This window comes from Anarhichas minor, unplaced genomic scaffold (genome assembly GCF_050575085.1).
Source record: "Anarhichas minor isolate MPS153535 unplaced genomic scaffold, ASM5057508v1 ptg000055l, whole genome shotgun sequence".
Lineage (NCBI taxonomy): Eukaryota > Metazoa > Chordata > Actinopteri > Perciformes > Anarhichadidae > Anarhichas > Anarhichas minor.
In genome coordinates this window covers 364,774-388,472 of record NW_027466501.1, presented here as the reverse complement: position 1 = coordinate 388,472, position 23,699 = coordinate 364,774, and the positions used below count along the sequence as shown (strand labels likewise).

Below are 23,699 nucleotides of genomic sequence, written 5' to 3'. Positions count from 1 at the left end.
CGATCTATACGTCAATGAGGCAGGCAGATAAGAGGCGGTAAATAAGGCGTAAACGCAGCTTGTAACTTTGTCCGCTCGCGCCATACGACACCGCGCCTCTTCCAGTAATTACCGCACCGCTCCTGCATCCTTCGTTTGAAATCTGATCGTTGTCTGTCAATGATAACGCGCCGCAAGCCAGATGGCGAGTGCGGCCTCGGCTCCGCCACTTCATTAGGGAGAGGGAGTGCAGAGGAAAAGGACACTGTGGAGGGCTGGATTAGCTGCTCGCTCTCTACCACTCCGCTGAGAGGCTTATTTGAAGCCTGTTGGGGTCTTCACCTTCTGTTCGTGTTCCGGCTATAAGAGCCTCGTGTTGCAGGTCGAGAGGGGAGGAGGTGCAGGGGAAGAAAGGGAGGATTTGGAGAGGGTGATCTAGGGCACATTTACAGCTGTACTTTGTTTTGAGAAGCAAGAGGAAGGATAAAAGCCTTTGCTCCTAGTGGAGCAGCACCCTCTTCTAGTTAAATATAGTACTTGTACATATAATACGGTTCTAAAGGCAGGAATGCTGTAATAAAGCACCTTCTCATGGTTTCTCTTTTCTTTTTCCCAGGATGAGTGAGCGATACACGCAGATCGGAAGTAAAGGGGCTCTACTTGTAATGGTGCTGGTGATCGGTGTCTGGGAGATGACCGTACCGACAGAAGGAGCTAAAGGTGAGCACCTTCAAACTGAATCTACAGCTGGTTGAACTCTAACCTCTCAAGTATACCAATGGAGTTGATCGCTGTATATAAACTTTAACACTTGTTTCTAATGGAAACAAATGCACGTTCCAATGAGGCTGACAAATAGGTTGAAACCCTCACGACCTGCTTCTGTCTTTATGCAATTTGTGCGAACCCCAACTTCATTAGAACTTACATGTCAGCATGACACCACTTAGAGGTCGTTCACGTGCCGAGTGTTGTTTTTTTGCGTTCCTCCATTGATGCCAACGCGCAGAAGGCGGCATGCAAGCATTCACAAGCGCCCGGAGATAAAAGTAGCTTCACTTTTGGAACGCTGCAACGCGCACAGAATGTCATGTGTCATGTGCCAACAACCAGCTGGCATCTCTTCTTTCTTCCGTAAAGTTATTCGTTTAAGTGCAGGGCTGCCCGGAGATCTACGATCTGTCCCACTGATTATTTTACTTGCTTTAGGATTTCCGTCCAAGGAGGTGACATCATCCGGTTGAGAGGTCAGCCAAACTGAAGATGACAAATGGAGCAGTAAAGCTACACTCAGGGATTCACGCTGCTGGAAATCTTAGTTACCGCAACCTCCCAAGCAACTTATTTCAATAAAACGATGAAAGCAGCATTGGCTGGCATTTTTCCACGAGTTTTTAAACGCAACGCGTGAACGGCTGTTGTCATAACTTGGTTGGTTGAGAAGCATAATTAGCATATCATCTGACAGACTTCCTTGGTCCTGCTTATTGCTAAATTATAGTGTGAGCAGCGCGGTTAATACATATTGGGATATACTCTTTCATTGATTTTGGTAGTGCGAAGGATAAAGATGGTGATACACACCCCATGAAAAGACCAACAAGTGTTTCCTGTGTGGCCAAAGTGTGATGTATATTATTTCCCTTCTGCCGTAGAGCTCCACTGTTGTTCACAAACTATTAAAAACACGTCAGTGAGCCACACACTGCTGCACTTGATGTGCCTTCATGACTATGAACACACAATGGGTTATTTTGAATTGATCCCACATAAACCATCCTGCTGCCCGAAAATACTACAATACTAACACAGCACCAAACCTGTATCAATCTGCAACTGAAAGTAATCCCCAACAAATGCACTGTTTTGCTCCTGGTTGAATAACATTCGCTAAAAACTACGATCCTCTGTTTGAGTAAATTACTGAGAATAAATGAATGCATATATTTGTGACCTATTTTTAAAGATTTGTATTGTTTTGAGAGACAATGAATTACTGGTTTTGGTCCATTCATCATGCCAGGCTTTTCCGTTAAATCACTTTTATTAGATCCATATTCTCTAGGTGGCGAGCGGTAATTGCTTTAGTCATTTTAGGGAAATCAAATTATGAAAATAGTCAACAATTGATGCATCAGAGCCTAAGATGTTCTGACCTTTTGTCCCTTATCTGAGTCAAGCTCCAAAATCTTGCATCCTACATTACCCATAACGCAACTCAATAGATTCTTAATGTCCCCAAAGGGGAAACGCGTTTCCGCAGTGTGTGCATTATGCATGCCCCCAGAACATAGATACATTGTACATTACATACTCCCCCATTATATAAAAAAAAAAGACTCATACATAATGATTAGCGGGCGATGGGATTCAGCACCGCTTTGGCAGCACGGACTGTGTCACGGCAGCAAAGTATGTGTTGTAGTAATGCTTTGTGTTTTTGTAAATGCTTACATCTGTCAAACCCCACATGTAGTTTTGAATGCAGGCCTACTCTACCATTAAAATATAGTCTCCAAGCCCAGCCTCAGCTATCCCTCATGGCAGCACGAAGACAGAGAAGACAAACAACTGTTTCAGCATGCTGAGTCACACTCTGTACGACTAGGAAACTGATACTGATACCTTTGATATAGGGAGCTGAGAAGCTTTGAATGACAGGGATCACATCAGGTCCTGCTGTTCATAGAACAAGGAAAACAAGGAAGCAGCAGAAATCTGATGATCGCCAAAGATAATTGAAAAATTGGCTGGCGGCAGTGTTTTTCATTCTACAAATGGTCCAAAAAACCATCGCTCCAGTCTTTGAATAAAGATGAGCAAATCAGGTCAAAGTTCTCCTCCACGTCTAGACAAGAACATCTTTCCTCTGTCGTCCACAAGCTCGTTGAGTCTCCGTCCGTCTATTCACTCGGCTCTGTAGAAACCAAATGGATTGTCGGAGGCGTCTTTGATTTGCTCATAGTGTGAGGCCTCAGCTCTCCATCTAAAACGAGAGCGCCCTGCTGCACCAATGCGAGGAAGGGACGCAGGAGGAAGCGGCCGCCGCTTGTCATGCGAGGCGTTTGGACAGGGATTTCTCACCCATGCAGGACCCCAGATAAAATGTCACAGTCGTAAATGGGGGAGTAATTGGACTGGAACGGCTATTTTAAAAAGGTGTGATTCAAACCCGTCTCCCACTGCCTCATTAAAAGTGTTGTCGAGTCGTCAGTAGTGAACCCAGGGAGATCAATTATGACAACTCAGCAACATTACAAGTAGAGGCCAACCCACATGTTTCATCACTGGGAGTCCCACTGACAACACACGGCCTCAGGTAATTGGTACAGGCAGCGCTGGCGTCGGACAGGATGTGAGCGTGATCAAAAAATAAATATATATATATATATATATATATCAGGCATACCCCTCTTCTCTTTGTCGTCCAATTAGACGGGAGCGCGGCGCTTTGATGTGCGTGGCTTTGATTGGCAGCGATCCCCCCACTCAAGGCGCTCATCATTTCAGCGGGAAGTGGATCGGAATAATCCCGCACGCATTCAGTTTCTCTCCGATGGCCGGCGGAAGCGCCCTGATTTCCCCCGGGTGTTATTTCTGATGCTGTAAACCTGTTATCATTCGGGGGATGAAATGAACCCAGAACATTGTCCAAAGTAGAGAAAATGTATTTCTTCTCAGAGAACACAAAAGAAGAGAACTACGCCTACCCTCTGACAAGCAGGGACAATCTAGTGTTGATGTTCTAATGCACACATGAGCTTTCACTTCCCTAAATAACCGGTATCTGTGAGCACAGACGGGATCATATTCATGCCTTTCTACTCTCTGACAGTTGTGTTAATTCAGTTTATTTGCCTCTCTGGTATGTGAGAAAAGAAGGTCTGATTTATCCTCTGCTACTGTGGATGTTTACAACACAAACTTAAAAAAGTGTCATTGGTGTGCGTGTCCTCTATTGACCAGAAGGCAGGTAGAGCAGAGAGAGGATCAGGTCCAATAGGATTCAGTCCCAGCCGGGCCCACTCGGCTCCCGAAGTTGTGGTGACTTCTGATTTATCTTCATTAGCATCTATTGTAATGGATCCGTTGAGTTACCCGCTTTCCTGAGCTTGTACGTGCCACCATCCAAATTCAACTCATCAACAACATTAAGGGTACTTCAAGCTTAAGCTCGGCAGTGTTTGATTTGACTTCCTGGGATAATTGTGCTGATTCTACTTGCGTTCCATCATATATGTACGCTGTATCATGGCAGCAGCAGGAAATAAAAAAAGGATTGAAACTCATTAGCTGTCCACTGTCTAATACGGCATAAAAATGAAGTATAAAAGGAACACAACGTATCAACGGCCCGTCGTGAGCTATTGCTTGAATCTGCTTCACATCATCAGGAAAATGGCGGCGATACATCTCCACCTGGCTTTAACACCGCAGCATGTCCCTGCACACACAGCGCCTTCCGATTTTATGGTTGCCCAAATGGGTGTCGAGAGTTTAAATTCTGACCTTCAAAATTGTGCTAGCGTGATCCCTGCAGACACACACCGCAGCCTTGGATTTCAGTGTCCACAATGGGAAACCACTTAGCAAGAACCAAAGCAAGCGGGTTGCTAAGGGGAGCTTGAACCTGAGTGGAATGAAATTGACTGGTTCACACTCCGTTTCTTTTAGAACGTGTACTGTAGTACACTCGGGCGGTGCAGCGGTAGTTTCAGTGGGACGTCTCTAGAGCTGCTTCCCTTACTGGTTGTAAACGTTTCACCGACGTGTGACCTCCATGTCTGATGTAGTGCAAGTCTTCTTGTGTTATACGCATCAAAGATTGTTGCTTGCTCTGCACCTTAGACTCTCTGCACTTTGTAATAAAAATGACGTATGTGATGAATAAGAAGCATCTTGCCAGGGAAGGAAAACACTGTTCGCACCCTTGAGGGAGCCCTAACTAACAGCCAGAGACACTCCCCATGTTAAACACAGCAATCAATCCACACGCTCAGTACTTTACGTTGAGTTTGGATCCTCATCCGTCACTCTTCTAAACTGCTACCGACAAAGCAACAAATAGTTTGAGGGGGAAATCTGTTCATGCGCTATTAACACGACACTTCTACACCTCATTATGTAGGTTTGCACAGAGGGAATTAAACTCATCAAGATTATTTCTCTATATGAGAGCTGGTATTTGTGGCCACACGCAGCATCGTGTGCAAAGCAAAGCAATGATTACATTATCATTCACAACAGCTTCGTGAATGATACAAAGCGTGCATCATTCGCAGTTTCTCCAGCGTCTCCGGAGACCAACGTATAAAAGCTTCTCGAGCAGAGTCATGAGAGAGAAATGGCCCATCACGTCCCCATGAAAGCAACTTCGCTTCAAAGGATTCGCTGAAAGGAACAAAAGTCTGGTAAACACAATACCGTCTGATAGTCAGCATCAAGTGTTGGGAGTTAATGTTACAATTCCAAGCTGCTGTTGGGGTTCAACAATCTGCTACGGTTTTACAAGGGGTCAGACTATTCCTTGGCCGTTTCCTGCCTGGCAACCTCATAGTGATGGGTCCTTTTTTTTCCATGCTGGTTTTAGTACGGTACAAACAAACATGCTAGTTCAAAGAAAAGTCAGGCCTTTCCCCCTCTCTCCAGCCTTTATGCTAAGCTAAAGAGAGAGGGAATGGATAGGAGGGTTTTCCCAAAATGTTGACTATTGCTTTAAATTCAAACGGGTTCATTTGTTTTACCTGCGTTATTTCCTACCTTATAGATAAATATGTATTCGTCCTTTCAGAATTTCATTGTGTGCCATACAAATGTCAGATATATAAACAGACTACATCACCGAAAACAACAACAGACATCATCTACATCCTGATTGTGACATCCTGATTATGTTGCAAAAAAGTGCCGATATCGACATATCGACATGAGAGCGAGGGACAGATGTAAAAGGATTTTTAAAGAACAGGTAGAAGAGGAAGATGTGGTAGAGGGGTTCATTCATGAGGGAGAGGACAGCAGATCCCAAATGTCTCCTTCGTTTGTTGAAAGTGATGCCTCGGTTCATTTCAGACATTCAGTTCTTTGTGTTTTACATCATCTTGTAATACAGGCATCTTGGAATTAGGGTTTTGTTCAAAAACAACATTTTGGAGAGAGAGAGAGAGAGAGAGAGAGACATGTCACTTAACGTAACAACCCGTCAAGAAATCATTGATATTGACGTCCACCCTGTCAACAAACCTTACTAATTGTCTATTTTAATAGAGCCAAAACAGGAAGTATATGGCCAAAACCTTATTATGGTAATTATCTATTTAAAGACAACATAATTGTTTATGGATGGAGTCTAAAATGAGCCCACAAAAGTAAAAGTTTAGACTATTTTTTCTGAGATAGGCTAATTAAAAGTTAATGTTTCCTATTGAACTTTCTGTGCAAAAATATTGCACTTAAAGTAATTTCTGCTTTGTTTAATTACCATGCAATCACTATAAACATGTCCTTGTTCGACTGGGCTATGCATGGCCAGTTAGACCCTGGGAGATTGTGTCGGTTGGCTTTTACTACATCATATCACTAGACCTGTCAAAGTAAGCACTTTATCTTATTTTACTTATGTATTCAAATTTCTACATTCAAAGTTTTAGCGTCAAAATGTTATTCTTTTCCCAAACACTTTTTCTCACATGCTCTGTTGAGGGTTTGTACACGATGACGTTGCTACATATACACGCATACATACATACACATACATATACATAAGAATGTACTTATCCATAGTCAGTTTGTATAGCTTACAGTAACTTAGCAGGCTCCCAGCTTCACGTTGGTTTCAGATCCCAAAGTCACACAATAACACAAACCAATGCAAATGTATTCTATGCATTTCTTTCCCTTTGGAGATGCAGGCAGTTCACATGGGTAGAGAGAGAGAAGTGAACAATATGCAACAGGATCAAGCTGGGGCTGCTGCGGCTCCATTCTGGTACGGTTCCTATAACCGCCAGGCCACCAGGACATCCTTGAATCCTGTCATTTAAATTTCATGGCATCGCGCTCGTCTTATAAAACTTTGAAAGACACGAACCCACAAAACACAAGTTCAGCAGCAGCAGAAACGTGTCCAGAGCCCGAGGGATCCTCTCTGTCACAGCGGCTGGCGCGGCAGCTTTAAAGCTGGTTTGCAGGACAGACCCGGTTCCCCAGTGAAATGCTTCTCTCTGCATCTGCTGGCAGGGGGAAGCCGAGCGGGGATCCAAGTAGAGACTCCAAATCTAGTCAGAAAAACCACAGCCGCTCAGTGTGAAGCATGTCCTTTAGAGAGGGATACTGGCAGCACTTCTCTTACATCTAAAAGAGCTCGGCTTGCTGTGTGTTTGTCTTTCATATCTCCTCTTGTCCGGGCCAGAGCATGAGTAAGCCCCTTGCTGCTTTTTTGGGGGGCGACTGCTACTACCTGCTTTATTTTTGATGTGTTAGGACGGACGAGTAGGGGTTAGGGTTAGACGTGCTATCAAATTTTGGGCGCCTGATCAAAACAGAACTTTCTAAATTGCACTTTTCTACCAACGGTTTGCTTAAATGTATTCTAGCAGCGGCTACGAGAAATGCAATTAGACACGGGAGGTAACCCACGCGGCGTAGGAGGAGGCAAACATATGGCGCGAGGAATATTAGACTCCCGCTTCATTTAAATCCACTGTTTTCTGAGTTTTTTTCCCCAAATACAAAAAAATAACAGGTAAATCTCTGAGGAGTAGTGATGCGCTACAGTTGCAGAACATCTTTGTCAGATTTAATATAATTCGGTCTCGGCAGAGCAGCTGACTCCATCTCCGTTAGTCTCAGTGGCCGCCTGTTACAGCAGCGGGAAAGTGCCGCTGTCCGCCAACGTAACACGCCGGAGTGAAAACGTATTTAAGTGGGTTTAGTTGACGGTACAGTGCAGTGCAGTTCGGACCAGTTTCACGCAGTCATCTCAGATTTACTGTTTACTGCAGCAACAGTGAGCATCTTAGCAGAAGGACACCTCAAGAAAATGTCACATGCAATTAAAAGAGAATGGAGCAGCTCGGGCTCTAAATAATTCAGACAATGGAGCGTGATCTGGAAATTGGCTCCAAATACTGCAGCGCTGCACTTTCCCCTTCACATGTCTGAATTTTTTTTAATGCTTCTGTCTGTTGTGGGAAATCTGGAAGGGTATCAGTTCCAATCATTACCATCTCATACTTGAGTTATTATTTATTAAAAGGAACCAGTTAAAAAAAAATCAAAAACACTGATCAGGAAAGTTCCTGATTGGTTACCTCCACTACTGCTCTGCTTGTGAAACAGTCTTTGGCCTTTGAGGGGAGCTCTCTAAAGTCTGAGACAATAACCCCGATGATGTCTTCAGGAGCTGAAAGTGGAGTTTATAGAAACATATTTACATTCAGTGTTTCTTACCATAATGCAGCAGTCAGCCCCATATCAGTGCATCTGCACATTGTTTTTGGAATTACTCTCACTGCCAGAAGGGTAGAAGAAAGAAGAAAGAAAGATCTGCACAGAGAGAAATTCTAGTTCATCTGTCTGTCTGTCTATAAGCTATCGCCAAGTTGTTAGCTCTTGATTTAATTCATTATTCTCCGTAAATATCCAAATGAGCCTCATTTGGATAAACTGATCAATATTTCTTTGGCAATCTGATGATAAACCTGACCAAGGTAAGCAAAGTAAATGAAGTTCCGCTCTAACACGGAAGTAAGAACACAAAAATATGGCAATTTTGTGGAAGTGCCCTATTTAAGAATAAGGTGAATAAATGAGCAATTCACCCCCAAAAAGCTGTAAGCCGCTCTAACAAAATGACACTTAGAAAAGAATAATGCACATAAAGAGAGGAAAATGGAACCTCCTGTGATAAAAGGCCCCATATAAAAGGAAATTGGGAGTCGGCTCTCCCCGGTAATTTCTTCATTATTGAGACAGATTAGACGAATGCAGAGCAGACAATAGAGACCCAAGAGAGATATTCTTACGGGACTCAATCCAAGGCCAGCAGAGTGTGTCTGTGTCTGTGTGTGTGTGTGTAGATGTGGGTAATAACTATTGCACCAAAGCCTCACTGATTATTCCATCTCTCTGTTGTCTCTCCAGCAGTTCACCATGTCCCAACAGGCACCTGCGAGGTGGTGGCGTTGCATCGCTGCTGCAACAAGAACAAAATCGAGGAGCGGTCACAAACTGTGAAGTGCTCCTGCTATCCGGGGCAAGTGGCCGGCACCACCAGAGCCGCCCCGTCGTGTGTCGATGGTACGCTCCGGCTGAATATTTCATGGGCCATCTTCTTTTCTTTCTCTCTCTTTTTTTTTTTTTTTGCTGACACTCCTTTCCACAAATCTTGAGGATTAGTTTTGCTGAGATCATCGATAAGTGTTTCAGCAGACGCTGACTCACTCAAGTGAAATTACTTAAACAAGATGCTGTCAGGGGGAAACATGTAGTGTAGTCTGTCTGAGATCATTCATACATGTCAGTGTGTTGTGGGAAAATTAGGTAATTACTTAATAACAAATCCTAAAAGGGAAAGTGATTTTTATTACCGCACATTACTACAGATCTTCTTATGAAATATGAGGAAGGGACTGGGGATAACTGCATATTTATATCAAGTATCAATGGATTTAAATATGGAAATCTTCATATGCGGTTGGACTTTCAATCAATCCATTGATTATTTTCTTAATTAATTGTTTTATCCACAAAATGTTAGGATTAAAGTGCTCACTGTTCATCTGGCCTTAAAGGCTCTGCTGGGTGCTGGAGGTCCAATGAAAAGTGGTACAAGAGAGAAGAACACTACAGTGCATAGAGCATTTAATTACGGTCACATGCTGTCAGTCATAGAACCAAACAAGAACACCTACGGCGTGTATACACATTCATGTGCAAAGCATTTGTGTTTCCCACTGACACAAGATCTCAGGTTAGGGCAGAAAGGTAGCAGTGGACGAACCCAAATGCAGAGAGACACAGGGAGCAGAAGGATCTTTAACTGTGATTTTAATAGAGAACAGTCTGAGAAAAGTATCAAAACAAAACTTGCAGAAGAGGGGAGTCCGTAAATGTATACTTTAAAAAAAATCCAAGGAAAAACTAAACGGGTAAAACACAAAGTAGTATCAGGTAATTCAGGAAAAAAAAGCAGCGAACATACCGAGAAGCATCGCAGATCAGAGCAAAGCATACGAACCAACACAGAGAGGGGAACACAGGGTTTAAATGCACTGGGGAGGTGCAGGTGATTAGACACAGGAGGATTCAATCAGAGGCGGGGCAGACAATCACACAGGTGGGAAAACAAAGGAAGGAAGTGAAGTTAACATGGGACACAAGAGGCAAGGAAACTCCAAATAAAACAGGAAACAAACTAAAGAGACTGTGACACAGGATCATGAAGGATACTGCATTTAATGCAACACTCCATAAACAATGATGCAATTACAAACAACAGGTGGATGCTGTCGTAAGTCCAAAATAAGTGGAGGAACTTAAAAAACAATTGGGAACAACTGTCTTAATCAGACACTTATTATATTGTCATTTATTCCCATAATGCTGCTCAGAGTAATCACAGCGACCTGGCTCGTCTGCCGACAGCGCGGAGCTGAGCGGCTAAACGTTAACGGACGTCACGTTGACTTGCAGTATGATGCGGTCGAGCTCAGTATGGTAGGGATAAAGAGTGTTGAGGAAAGGTACATATTAAACGCTATCGTGTAAAATGTAGTTTTTGCCGAGAAACTTAAAGAAAGTCAGTTGTTTGAAGAGAGACGTTTTCACAGCGATATAGAACAGATAACAGAGAGGGAATTACCCCCGATTCAGCTGAAGTGGCTGCTCCACTTTGGTCTGAAGGGCGCGGGTTCCAGGCTAAACTCTGGACCCAATCGTGTCTGACCTATTCCTTGACATTTTAGAATTGACATTTTCTGCAAATTAGAACTGTGAGCCACTGGCCTCCGTTTAAAGCTCCACGGGTGATCTCAGGAAAAAAAAAGAGAAAATGTTCGGCACTTAACCTTTTTAATTATTCTTTCTTCTGCAACCAGGGGATTACCTTTAGCTCAGCTCTGTGTGAGACAATCTTCTCTAGATATACGAGGACAAATGAACCTCCGGATGTCTGAGAAAACTTGAATAGATTTGAATGTATAATTCTATAATTCAGAGAGACAGCCACAGAAAATACCTGCAGATGTGACTGAGTGAAGTTTCCCCAAAAAAAAGTGTCTTGATCGAATTATGACTTTGGACAAAGTGTTGTGATATGGTAAAGAAAACTTAAAAAGGCAAATTGTATCATAAAACATACATCATGAGTGGATTTGTTTATACCTGATGTTAGATGAATGAGACTTAATGAGAGACTCTCAAGGGACCACGACAACAGAATATAACTTGTAAAAAAAGGAAGAGGAAGAGTTTGACAGTTTGGAAATACGCACAATACACATCTGCTTTCTTGCCGAGAGTTAGATGAGAAGATTGATACTTATGTATGTATGGTAAATATGAAGCTGCTGCAAGCATCCGGTTAGCTTAGCTTAGCATAAAGACTGGAAGCAGGGGGAAACAGCTAGCCTGGCTCTGTCCAAAGTTGAAAATCCACCAAGTAGCAACTTGAAAAGCTCAATATTTAACACATTGTATCTCTCGTTTGATTCAAATTGTTTTTCGAAGGATGGTATAGTTCCCAGTGAACATCAAATAGTACACGCAAGACACTCAAAAATACTTAAACTTTAACTCTTCAGTCCTGGCACATGATTGCAATTAAGGCTTTTGAACTTACTTCCTTGATTTTTCAACAGTTTTTGAAAAAACACATGTATAACGGATGATATATCAGTGTGTGTGGCCTTTACTTTCATCAATAGATGAGGAAAACATTACTGATTCTTAATGAATATGAGCTCAAGGTCAAAGCAAAATATTTTTGGAACATTTCCAAAGGCTACAATCAAGGAAATAAAATGAAATAAAAAGCACAAATCTATTTTTTGCTCCCAGATGTTTTCAGCCGAAAGCCGCCCTCCTGTTTCCAAAGCGTCATTAACCGTTAAGTGAAACGTATCCCATGCACTATACCCACGTCTGGTTATCAATACTCCCATTTCATTTCATGAGAAAACCTCTGTGGCTTTTTAATAGCCGCTGTTACACAACCACCATCTGCTTGCAGTTTGACCCGACGCACGCTCCGCACCACGCTGCTGCTATAGCCGCGGCAGTGTGGTGCAAATTGATTCCCTCATGTCATAAAGCATCCATCCTCTGCAACTCGGCGAGGCCCCGGTGTTATGTGTGGATTACAATAGCAGTGCTCTTCATTAGGAGAGGACACTAATGCTGGTGCGTGAACGTAGATAATGACCTCTGTAATATGCCAAATTGAAATGATGTCTCGTACAAACGGAGTAGCAGAAGCTTAATGTGCTCCTTTATGGAGGCAAGTCACTGCAGCTAAAAGGTTCCCCCCCCCACTCAGACGGCTGGAGCTCTTGTTCCAGTTCCCGACTCGAACGCGTCGATGTGCGAGGCTCTCAACAGAGTGCGCTTGAATACTCAAAATAGATAAAGCGAGCGTTGCCAGTCAAAAAGCAAATCTTGCATCATTTACCTGAGACAGCTGTCAAAAATGTGACACGACTTGTTGCGACACGGCTGTGATGGTATTTGAGGAGACGCTTCGTTTCAGGCTCATGGTGTTATGGGTGTGAGCTTGAAATACAAACACAGCATTATGTCCAAAAATAATGATAAAAAAAATCATATATATTAAATTTGGCACGGCAGGAAACAGTTTGACTGACAGAGATCAGAAAATATGTGAGTTGTGATACATTTTCGACTAATTTAAATTTTAAAAATAGAATAACTTTTTGAATTTAATCTCACTTTCATCATGTAAAAAAAAAAAAAACAAGTCAACAAATATTTTGAAATAGCTCCAACAGACCAGGTGAACAAAGACATCTCTGACCATTTCCTCTTTGCCCTCTACATCTCTCCACCAGCCTCCATAGTGGAGCAGAAGTGGTGGTGTCAGATGCATCCGTGCCTTGACGGAGAGGAATGCAAAGTTCTCCCCGATCTGAAGGGCTGGAGCTGTGCTACAGGGAACAAGATCAAAACTACTAAGGTGAGTTTAAGATCCAAACCGTATATTCCGACCTGTTGAATCCGACCTCGCACACGTCCCAACTCCTCAAAGTCAACCGGCTGCGGCCTCTGTAGCACTCGTGTGCCCTGCCTTTACCTAAAAACAGCTAATGTTTGCACTCTGGGCTTGGACCCCCGGGGGCCTTTAATCAATGGGCTGCCATGTCTCCTTAGCACTTTCAGGCCACTTTGAGCACCCAAACTGGCCAATTAGTCACTCCAATTACCTGCTTTTAACGTCGTAACACGATGCCCATATGTGTTATGACGACCCGTAGCCTTCGCTTCTGCCTCCCTCCCATGTACTTAATTATTTAAACTGCCCGCACCACACCTGCCTGGAGCCGGGAGCCTGGAGCCTCGGGCTATTGATTCAGGGACTTGTCGGGACCTCAAAATGGGATATACTATATATATATAATTTCTTTTCTTTTAGTGGTCCAGGGTTCCGAGACAAGCCTGTCTGTCTTCTGGAAATGGATTTTTGGTAACTATCAGATCTTGCTGAGACCCTAAAGAATGAAAGTTAAACATGTCTTTTCTGTGCTTGTCTTCTTTTACATGGACGACCTGGAAAGATTTCGGCGGACAAAGAGCAGCTTTGGTAACGTCAGACGCTTCACAGGTAATAAAGCTGTTTTATACTTGAAGGTTTTACACGTTTTTTTTTTTCTTATGTTTGTGGTCCTAACTTCCAGATGAAAAATACAAAGGAATTCTCAACAGGGATCATTAATGTGTCTCATTTTTACTTCACTGCACAAAAAGAAGGCCTGCACACCATTTACTGCGTATAGCGTCGCCTCACATTTTCATTAAAACAGACAAGGCAAAGGGTATTATTAAGCACACTTTCCTGTAGTGTAACTACACCCGAGACGGAGAAGAGAGCGAGTGGAGATGTGTACGATCCACAAAGACAACAACACGGACGCGTTCAAAGCATCGGCATTACCCAGCGGATTCATCTCGCACACCTTTGATCTCAGCTGGAGGAACACGTTTCTTCAGTTTCAAATCTTTCTGCAGGCTGCTTCAAGCAGCGAGGGGGGGTCGGCCTTTCTTCTTCACCTCTGCAGAGCTTTTGGGGAAAACAGCCCGAGATAAACCTGTGGAACCTCTATCGCTCTGTGTCATAAATGCATTCATGCTCACTGGAAACACTTTGAGAATTCACAGAGGCAACAAAGCAGCGACCGGCTACTACAAGTCCCAGGACACGGCAGGCTTTCGGGTTTGTCTGTGAGTTACGACGCGCAAAGAGGTTGAGCTGCAGCGCTAAAATCTGTACGTTTACAGCCCCCACGTGGCGGCCGGTAGTAACAGTGCCTTTTGCAACAGAAAGAAGAAGAAAAACACAACAAGGTCCCAACTCACAGCACGGGTTATTACATTGTAACGACAAAACTAAACTCTTCACTTGAATAAGAAGTCATGACATATCTCGCTTTAGAAATGCAAATAAATGTAAAATAAAGAAGTAAAACAAACCGTTTAGTACATCAGCTGGCCTTATGTGCTGTTGCATGCAGTATGCATTTAATTGGGACATATTATTTCCTCATAACATGTGTGGTGGAAAATATTCCACTGAACTTTGACCCTCTTGCTCATATATCTGCTGCGCAAAGGATTGTGGGTCAGAATAGCCAGAAAAGCATGTTGGCTTACATACTGCAAAAATGCGACCAGATGTAGTAGAGCAACCTTTGTATTTCTTCTCTTTCTGGCACACTAAATAGTAAGGTAGTTAGCTAGTATGTGCAAACTTCTGAGAGGAATGTCATCTATGCATACGTTTCATGTAATGTCTCGTCTTCAGGGTCTAACAAACTCAATCTACCGTGACCAGATATTTGTAAATGTATATTACTGAGGGAGCAAGTCAGTTTCTCAGTTATACAGATCTGATGAACTCTCTCTATCCATCGGTAAAGGGAGTGTCAGGTTTAGAGTTTCTGTCGGGAGGCATTTTTCAGGCCGACGCGGAAATTAGCACCCAACAAGAAGCCATTGGGATTTTTGCGAAGGGAAATAAAAATGAATTTCCCTTTGCCGTGTTTTGCCTTCGTTTACTCCTGCGCTATTTCCTCTCATTTGATCTCTGCAATTCGCCGAGGGCAGGACAAACTCGTTCTCGCTACCATTAACAGCTGCTCCATCTCAACAGTGTTAGGCTGAAAGAAAACGTGCATGCAGGCTGAAATTCAACCGTGGCGTTCTGTCGGGAGATGCAGTGAGAGTAAACCAAGTAAGAGAGTAGAACATATATATCATTTTCATCTGGCCTTGCCTTCAACAATCAGAATTAGGAGTTCCGCAAAACTCATCAAAAGTGTTCTCCCGTTGCCACTTGGGGAAGTCAAGGTGCAACGTTTTCTTGTGCAACTCCACTGTGAATATTCAGTGACTGATGCTTTGACTCAATGTGCCTTTTGCCTCGTATGTGTGTTTGTAACAGACGCAGGTTTTCATGGACAGTTGAGCCAGACAAATGAATACAGAAGCTTTTCTCCTCCTTCTATCCTATGTTCTCCTTGATGCTAATCTACTTCGTTCCTACAGCGCTGAGTGACACCTTGCCTTTGACTTCCCCTTGTGGGGGGGGAATCACCCAGTAGCCCCGACGGTAAAGCTTAATTTGGGCAAAAGGTGAATCTGCAGCGTCCCTGCTGTCTGTCTTCGCTGATTTTACAGGCGGATTCTCACTTCAAAATGTTGCCGAGTGCCGCTTTAAAATGGCCATACTATGACAATCCCAGGCTCTGTAGTTACAGCACAAAACATATTGCTGAGAAGGACACTGCGCCGTGCCAATTACACGGCTGAATTACACAAACACAAGCCCGTGCACCTGCTGTGTTCAATCTTTCAGCCAACCTTACTTCAGGCACTGAATGGAAATGAATCCTCTGCCAGTTAAATTAGCACTTGTCAGCCAGCAATTATACGAACGCAGCACCCGCTGAAGACTTAGTTTTCCTCTCAGTATTTTTAGCACTGTTTCAGACAGTCACTCAGATACTGTTCATGAACCCCACCTTCCCACCCGCCACCCTCTCGTGAAGTGAGACACGGCGAAGATCCATCTCAGAAGACGTTTTTCTTCTCCGCTCTTTGTCTTTTCAGCGTGGAATTATTCTCAAATTAGTCCCACATTAATCACAGTGACAGCTGAGAATGTAAATGACTCCGTAAAGGGAAGAATTCATTACAGCCTGTACAGAGGCCTGCGAAGTACTGCTACGACTGAAATTTATGGCATTCCTTTACTCTGGGTTTGATATGATTATGCAGGTTTTCTCGTCAAATGATGGCCTTTTTTGGATTGTTTTGCTTTTTTCTGCATAATTGAGGATGATTTATACGACATTGTGCCCGAGCGGCACCGGCAACTGCTCCGGGCCTGTTCTTCGTCATACGACCCGAGATAGGAGAGCTGTCGGTCTCCTATCAAAAGTTCAGCATCGATAATGGAGCCTTAGAAGTTCGGCGACGGCTTTCCCCCGGTCCGTCAAACCCACGTGGCGCCTGTCGGACGGCTGGAAATCTATAGCGGACGTCGTTATGAAGGTTGTTATGTTATGTTCCTCGAGAGTCTTTTCCAGAATGTACTTTTGGAGGAGCAGAGGAGCTGCCAGTCAGCCACTGGGCTTCATGACAGGCAATTTACTCTCAAGGAGAACGGAGGTCTTCAGAGTACCTGACAGCATCGAACTAGGGGGGAGAGAGAGAGAAAACCTCGGTGTGGTGCACAAACCCGACTCGCCAGCATTCCTCACCCTGAATACTGCATCACAGTCTAACTGATAGATCGATGTGCTGATACATGAAGCCAATATAAGTCTTTTATGAGGTTCTGGAGGGATATTAAATCTGAGAGAATTCCTCAACTTGACCTTTACACTTGACTGTCTTTCACCCAGACAGAAGGGCTGCACTGCACAGTGCGACCCGTGTAGAATGAAATCAGTTTGTCAGTTAAGATGATTTTTTTCTTTTCCTCCTGCTAGCATCATGAACTATCGGAGATATCTGACAGAGCAACTTCACACACAAGACATCATAGTCATCATTGTCATAAACCTACAGCTGTGCGATTTTTTTTGGTCATAATTAACCACGATTATTTAACAGGACTTTGTAAACATGATACACTTAGTGGAACTTAAAAAAGCAACAACTCAAGACTCCGCCTCGGTTGACAGTCGCAGGGGACCCCGTCACTCCCCACTGGGAGAGAGGGGGCGGCGGGCCTTAAGTCCACCTCACCAGGATGCGGCGAGGGGTGCTGTACAGCTCACAGACGGAGCCGCGAGCTACCTTCACCTCGGGACTTGCAGCCAGCACCGGGGAGAGGTCTGACTAGTGGATGCTCCATTTCTATCGACAAAACAAGAATATCACTGCGAAATGGAATTGTGGCACAATTGTCATTTGATCTCGGCTGTCTTGTTCCAATAATCCTGGGGAGCCAAAAATTGTAATAGAAAATCAAATTCCATCAATGGCCTAGCCCGAGATAAAGCCTCCTGATTTCAGTGACCCCATGGCTTATACATATGATAAACTACTGCTGAGCGTCTGCAAAAAGCAAAACGCTCAGCATGCAGTTTGATTTATCCAACTCTTTTACAGTATATATCCTCAAAAGACCTCTAGCAGGGGTTTTAGACCTTTAGCCGGAGTCTTCCTCTGAAGATAATGAGTTTTCTCACCGTGGCAAACATTTAAAATAAGCCGACAGAGGTGGAATAATGCATCTGATTTTGTAGCTGCTTTCGCCTAAATCTTTGACATGTCAATCGGTGTGGGCGGGGGCGTGTCTCGTGTCTCCTCGCTTGAGTTTTCTGTTGATAAAGTTGTCGTTTTTATTACTGTACATCATGCTCTTTTCTTTTGGTATCAGTCTCTGCTTACGTCAAGTGCTCAGCTCCGTGGCGTTGTATTGCTCAGATAGAGAGAGGCAGGCGCTCATGTACAATATAGATGAAAAGGACACTAACATATTCAGTGTTGCTTGTAGGGGTGGAAATCTCTAGGCACCTCTTTCGATTCCGATTCAGAGGGCTACGATTTGATTATTAAACAATTATCGATTCATGTTGATGCATCAACATTTTTCTGTACATGATTTCTTTTTTATTTGATCTGCTGTTCTTAAAACATAGCATATTTGTAATGATTCCTAATTAAAAATAGAGGAGATTTCCAAGCATTGCAAAGAGAACCAACAGGGAAATGAATTAGATTGGGCCTGTAGCAGCATCCTCGTAGTAAAAACACAGAATCCAGCATGTTTTGAGTCATGAGTCATAAAAAGCTGCTCTTATCCACAAATAAATAGTGTAGATGTCTCTTCAAACAAATGAGCATTCAGCTCTCGTACAAAAATAGCGCTTTCTGGAACATGTGGTTAAAAACTAGAGTGAGAAAGTAGACACTATATTGTATAGCGTGTTACTTCTATCCTACCCTGACTCCATGACTTTAGCTTTGGTTTGGATGGAGAGTATCGCCGTGTCCGTAAAAATGCCGAAATGAATGTCGTGTGTCGGTTCCAAAGTGTGCAACATGGCGCAAAAGCTCTGGTTCCCGATGACTGAGTAGGGAAGCAAATCCTTGCAAAAAAAAAAAAAGTTGCAATCTGCTTCGTGACTCGCTTCGCCCTTTCAGAGTTGGGCGGAAGAAGAAGAAGTGAAATGCTCCCGTACGTTCGCTTTTAAGCCAGAGGGTGCCAGTCGGATTGTATCCATATTCAGTCTGCTCAAGCTCAGCCGCCATCACCAAACCTCTGCTCGTATTTATCCATAGCTTAGTTAGTTTTCAGTCATAATCGTTCAAGAATGAATGCATCTAACAATCAATTTTTTCCCTCCACCCCTAGTTGCTTGTGGGGGTTACTTTCTTCCATTGCGTTTTGATGCTACCACTGCTTTGATGGCTTTGACTTCGTTTTAACACTATTTCTTTCTTCCACAGGCGAAACAACACTTCTGGTCTTTGTCGGATCATCAAAAGAGAAGTAATTCAAAGGACCTTTCTGTAAATAGAGACTTCCTTTCTTCTGGAGTGTAATTCATCTTTGGAAAACTCTGAATGCGTCTTCTTGAACTCTATGGACATCAAGCACTGATCACTCAGCACTTCTTTTGGAAGGACTCCATATGATTAGCCTTACCGGACGACAGGAGTTATTCTCCGACATTGTACTGCTTGTAGTGGAACGCAACGCTGACCGCTGCCCGTTTGTTCGTTTCTAGAGTCATATGTCCATTACAGGGGACGTGCATCACAAGTGGACCAGGGTGAGCAAGAAGGTCAGTTTGTTGTAAGCATCGCAAATACTCAATACAAAATGTGATTTTTGTTTTATTAGTCGATTGTGGCGTTCTTCTCTAACGACGTGTAGTTTCGTGAGTTCAGACTTAGATGAAAATATGTGGCTGACCTGCGGATATTCAGGGTGAATTTCAAAGAAATATACAACTACATTCATACCGTTTGCCATAACACAGAAGGGGTAAGAAACCTAATTCAATTTGAAAACTACAACCCTTTATGAGGCCTGCTGAACTTAACCAGCGCTGTAAAACGGTATAAACTGATCAGAACCAGCTGTAAACAGACAGAAAGTTGGAACCAGTCGTGTTTTTTTTCCCCTTTGAAAATCACTCTGGCATTTCCTGCCGCTTCTGCCAGATTTTGTTTTTGTATCACAGCTCTGGAGTTCAAATTCTAGACAACAGCAGTGTAAATGAAACACACGGCGTCTGGTCACTGGGCAACAATGCTCCCGAAACTCAAATATGATTTGCTGATCACCTTTCAGTAGGTATCGCTGACACTTCCTCTGTCTGTGCAAGTGATGACATCAGTAATAAACTATGGTTGTGTAACTAAAGCCTTGTGTCTTTTTAGCATATGCTATGAATGGCTAGTATTTAGCCACAATAGTGGCTCTAGGGATGGTCATGCTGGTCTGTCTGCTCGTTGGTCCAAATGTTGGTTTTATTATCATGACATTTTGTAATGGTCCCATTAGAATGAGTTTTAATGACTTTGGTGATGCCCAGATTTCTTCTCTCGCACCACCAGAAGGTCTTTATTTGTAAATTTGAGTGAAATATTTCAAAAACTATTGGACGGATTGCCATGACATGTGCTGGAGACCCTCAGATGTTAGCATGCTGATGTTGGCTTTGAGCTCGGGAACACCGCTGTGCCTCCCAGAGCTGCTAGCATGGCTGGAGGTATGTATGTATGTATGTATGTATGTATGTATGTATGTATGTATGTATGTATCAGGCCCAGTCTTAACTCAGATTTTTGATGAAATAGGGCTACTCCACTGGTTTAAGATGGGGTTTGGATTGACTTTAAATTCTTGATGTCTTTGTTCTGCTCTACTATTGTTCATGTGAATCAAAATGTCTACAATACTACAATTCAAAAAATGCTAGCAAGGTAAAAACGTACCATCAGCCAGTGTTTAGCCCATGTTTTGGGCTTCCATCCGTTGATCTGACCCCGCCTTCCCATTGATTATAATCCAACTCTCTCAACAATGCACGACACACATGTGAAACCATGGCTCATAGCCAGAGTTTAATTCCAAACTCAAACCTTTACAGGCAAAACAAGCAGGTTTAGTTGAGTGGTGGTGTTGGCTGGACTGCTTTGTATAGAAAGGGCATGGCTTTGGCTCTTTCAGTTATTTTGCTGTGTTGCTGAATGTGTGTGTTGCATGATTACTTCCTCCCATCTTCTAACATCTGTGGACAACTTATATTGCCCATATAAAAACAGTGCAAGCCCATTTTTAAAAGGATTTACAAATCCCTAATTTTCAGACCCCGACAGCTGAAGAAAAGGTTTTGAGTCGCCTGATGACTGAATGTGATTCAATTAGCTGCTCATCTGTCATCTCTGAGTCCCCTTTACAAAACTAGTCACTCATGACGGATGCTCAAGCTATCACATAAAAAACAGCCAAAGTTAGTCAGCAATTCTGAAAAAAAGGGCCTGCCATGACTCGCGTTATCGCAGTGGGTGAAATCACACAGTGCAGGGAAGTGAAGCGTTTTGATGTAAAACAGCAGGCGAAATGGTGACTTTATTTTCAAATGGACAGCCCTGCGAGAGATCCATCGCTGCTGGTTTCTTGTTAACATCTTTCAAATTACGGCTTTTTAATTTTTTGTAATTTCACCCTGCCTTCCACGACAAGAGCACCATCTGTTAACATCACGCTGACCCATTCTGAGGCCAATCTTTTTTGCTTTAAAAAAAATGAAACAATCTTCCAAAATGACAAGCTGATGCTTCATTACAGCAATATACACATTGTATTTTGACAGCAAGTCTGTAGTTAGTTAGTAGGAGAAAACGGGGGCCAGTTTTGGCTTCAGGAACGCATTACCGGTTCTCGACATTTTTTTAGTTTGGAACACTATGTTTGGCAACTTTAAGATTAGGTGCCCTTAAGACAAGATCCTCTCAGAAATGAATATGTAGTTCATGACACTATTTCACCTACAAATGTCCCGACATTACATATCATTTTGTTGTCTGGATGAGAGCTTCTTAAATGTTTTTAGCCAAGGACCCCAGTGAGATATTAGCTTCCCCTTGCTTTGGGAAATGGGCTTATTAAAAAATTTCATATCCTCGCCATAAAGGGACCCACCAGCAACAAGCCTGTGAGTCAATTTGGATCTCAACCCACAGCTTAAGAAGCGCTGCTCCAGATTACTGCTGAGGATTTTCCATGCTTTTTTGTTGCATTGCTGACACAATTTATAAATGCTTCTCTTTCGGGAAATCACAAGAAAAAAAAAAGGTTTCCACAATGGAGGCCATAGTGTTATCAGGAGGTTCTTCAGCTGCAGACGCTTGACTGACACGGATAAATTAGACAACTTGAGAAAGAGCTATTTCTCTTGTTTCTTCAGGTTTCTAAACGGACCTCGGTGTTCCTTTTGTAACGTCGCCTGCTCGCTGTAAACACTGTCGCTTGTCTGCGTCTGTCAAACTGAAACGACTCTGTTTCCCAGCCTGCCATCCTCCTCCAAACAGCGAGCCTGTGTAAGAGTGTTCCACCGAGGAACAGAAGACGAGCGCTGCCTGAAGCGCCGTTTCTCATGTTTTTTCGTGACGTTTCGACTTCAAACATCAAGCTTTCTTCTTCTTCTTCTTCACCGAAGGCGTCCTTTGGCAAAGAAAACGACAAACATTCTACCACAAATCAAAAGGCAGCGACACCGCTGGCCTCGGTGTGTCCAAACAGTTTGACATTTCTGGGGTCAATGCCAGACTCCCGGTTGGTGTCTGAGTCACTTCAGAGGAGGCGGAGGAGTGTCCGTGGGTGGGGGGCTGCAAAACACAGAGAACCTCTCTTTCAACGCTTTGATTTCTTTCAAGAGATTCAAATGAAGCAAAGGCAGGCAATTCTCTCTCTCTCTCTTCTTCTTTTCTTCTTCTTTTTGCTGCAGTCATTACAAGAGCACATCAAAGGAATCTCCTCCTCTCACCATATGTTGTATAGTTTCATAATCTAATGAGGGTTTTGTAATTACACAGTCCACCAGGGGAATGGAGCGCATTGAGTCTCTGGGAAAAGAAATTTCCCTTCGTTTAATCGTTTTACGTAACAAAAAGACTCGCATGTTCGAGGGAGAAATACAGATGTGAATGTAAATCACTCTGACGCGAAGTCTTCCCAAACTTTCCCGGCCTGGAGGAGATCAGGTTGAGAAGTGGAGAATGTCTCTTGCAAAGGAACCAACAATGCACTATATTTTTGATCTGATCATGTAACTTGTTTTCCCCATGCAGCGCAGTAGTCTGTATGACATTTCAATATATGTGTGATATACAAATAATGAAAGCCACTTTTTTTTCCTTCCATGAATGCACACAGCATCCAGCAATAGGACATCCTCTGACGCATTCATCAAGCCATCAAATGAGGAATGAGACACTGGCTGTAATGGAATTATTTACATGTTTCTGGAGGAATAATAAAGGCAGTATAGCTGTGAGAAGTGTTGATTCACAGTAGCCTCCTCACTGCTGGGTGTTGAAATCCTTTTAAGCCAAGCCTGGGAACTCCGGTCGGAAACTTTGCTTCGTCTCAGCCGAGAAACCTCCATCTTCTCCAGTCGTGACCGGAATGCAAACAAACAGCAGCTAATGGAAACTCGCTTCCTGAAGTCTTTATTCCATCTATCCATCCGTCCGTCACGCAATAAAAGAAATAGACGTAACAAGTTCATCGTCATTTTTTATAAACATCTGCCATCAAGGATCAAAAGTGGTGTGACACATTCACCTGTTCGCAGTCAAGTCATTATGTCACTTATAAAGGGTGGTACAGCGATGCCACAGTAACACGCCTCATGCACGTGTCCGTGCGCTCCCCAACGTTCCCACTATGTGTTCGAACCAGTCATCTGGAAGCACGCAATGGGGCCCTGTCACTATACCATTATTCATCTTATTATGCA

General features: G+C 43.3%; 1 protein-coding gene across 1 annotated transcript; it reads left to right on the top strand.

Annotated features, from left to right (window-relative positions):
- Positions 1-596: 596 nt before the first annotated feature.
- LOC142931967 (chemokine-like protein TAFA-2) lies at positions 597-14,122 on the top strand. Its single transcript, XM_076076144.1, has 4 exons — positions 597-699; positions 9,124-9,279; positions 13,047-13,171; positions 13,770-14,122. Exons 1-4 carry the CDS (start codon positions 597-599, stop codon positions 13,797-13,799), a joined length of 414 nt encoding a protein of 137 aa, XP_075932259.1. The 3' UTR covers positions 13,800-14,122.
- Positions 14,123-23,699: the final 9,577 nt, after the last annotated feature.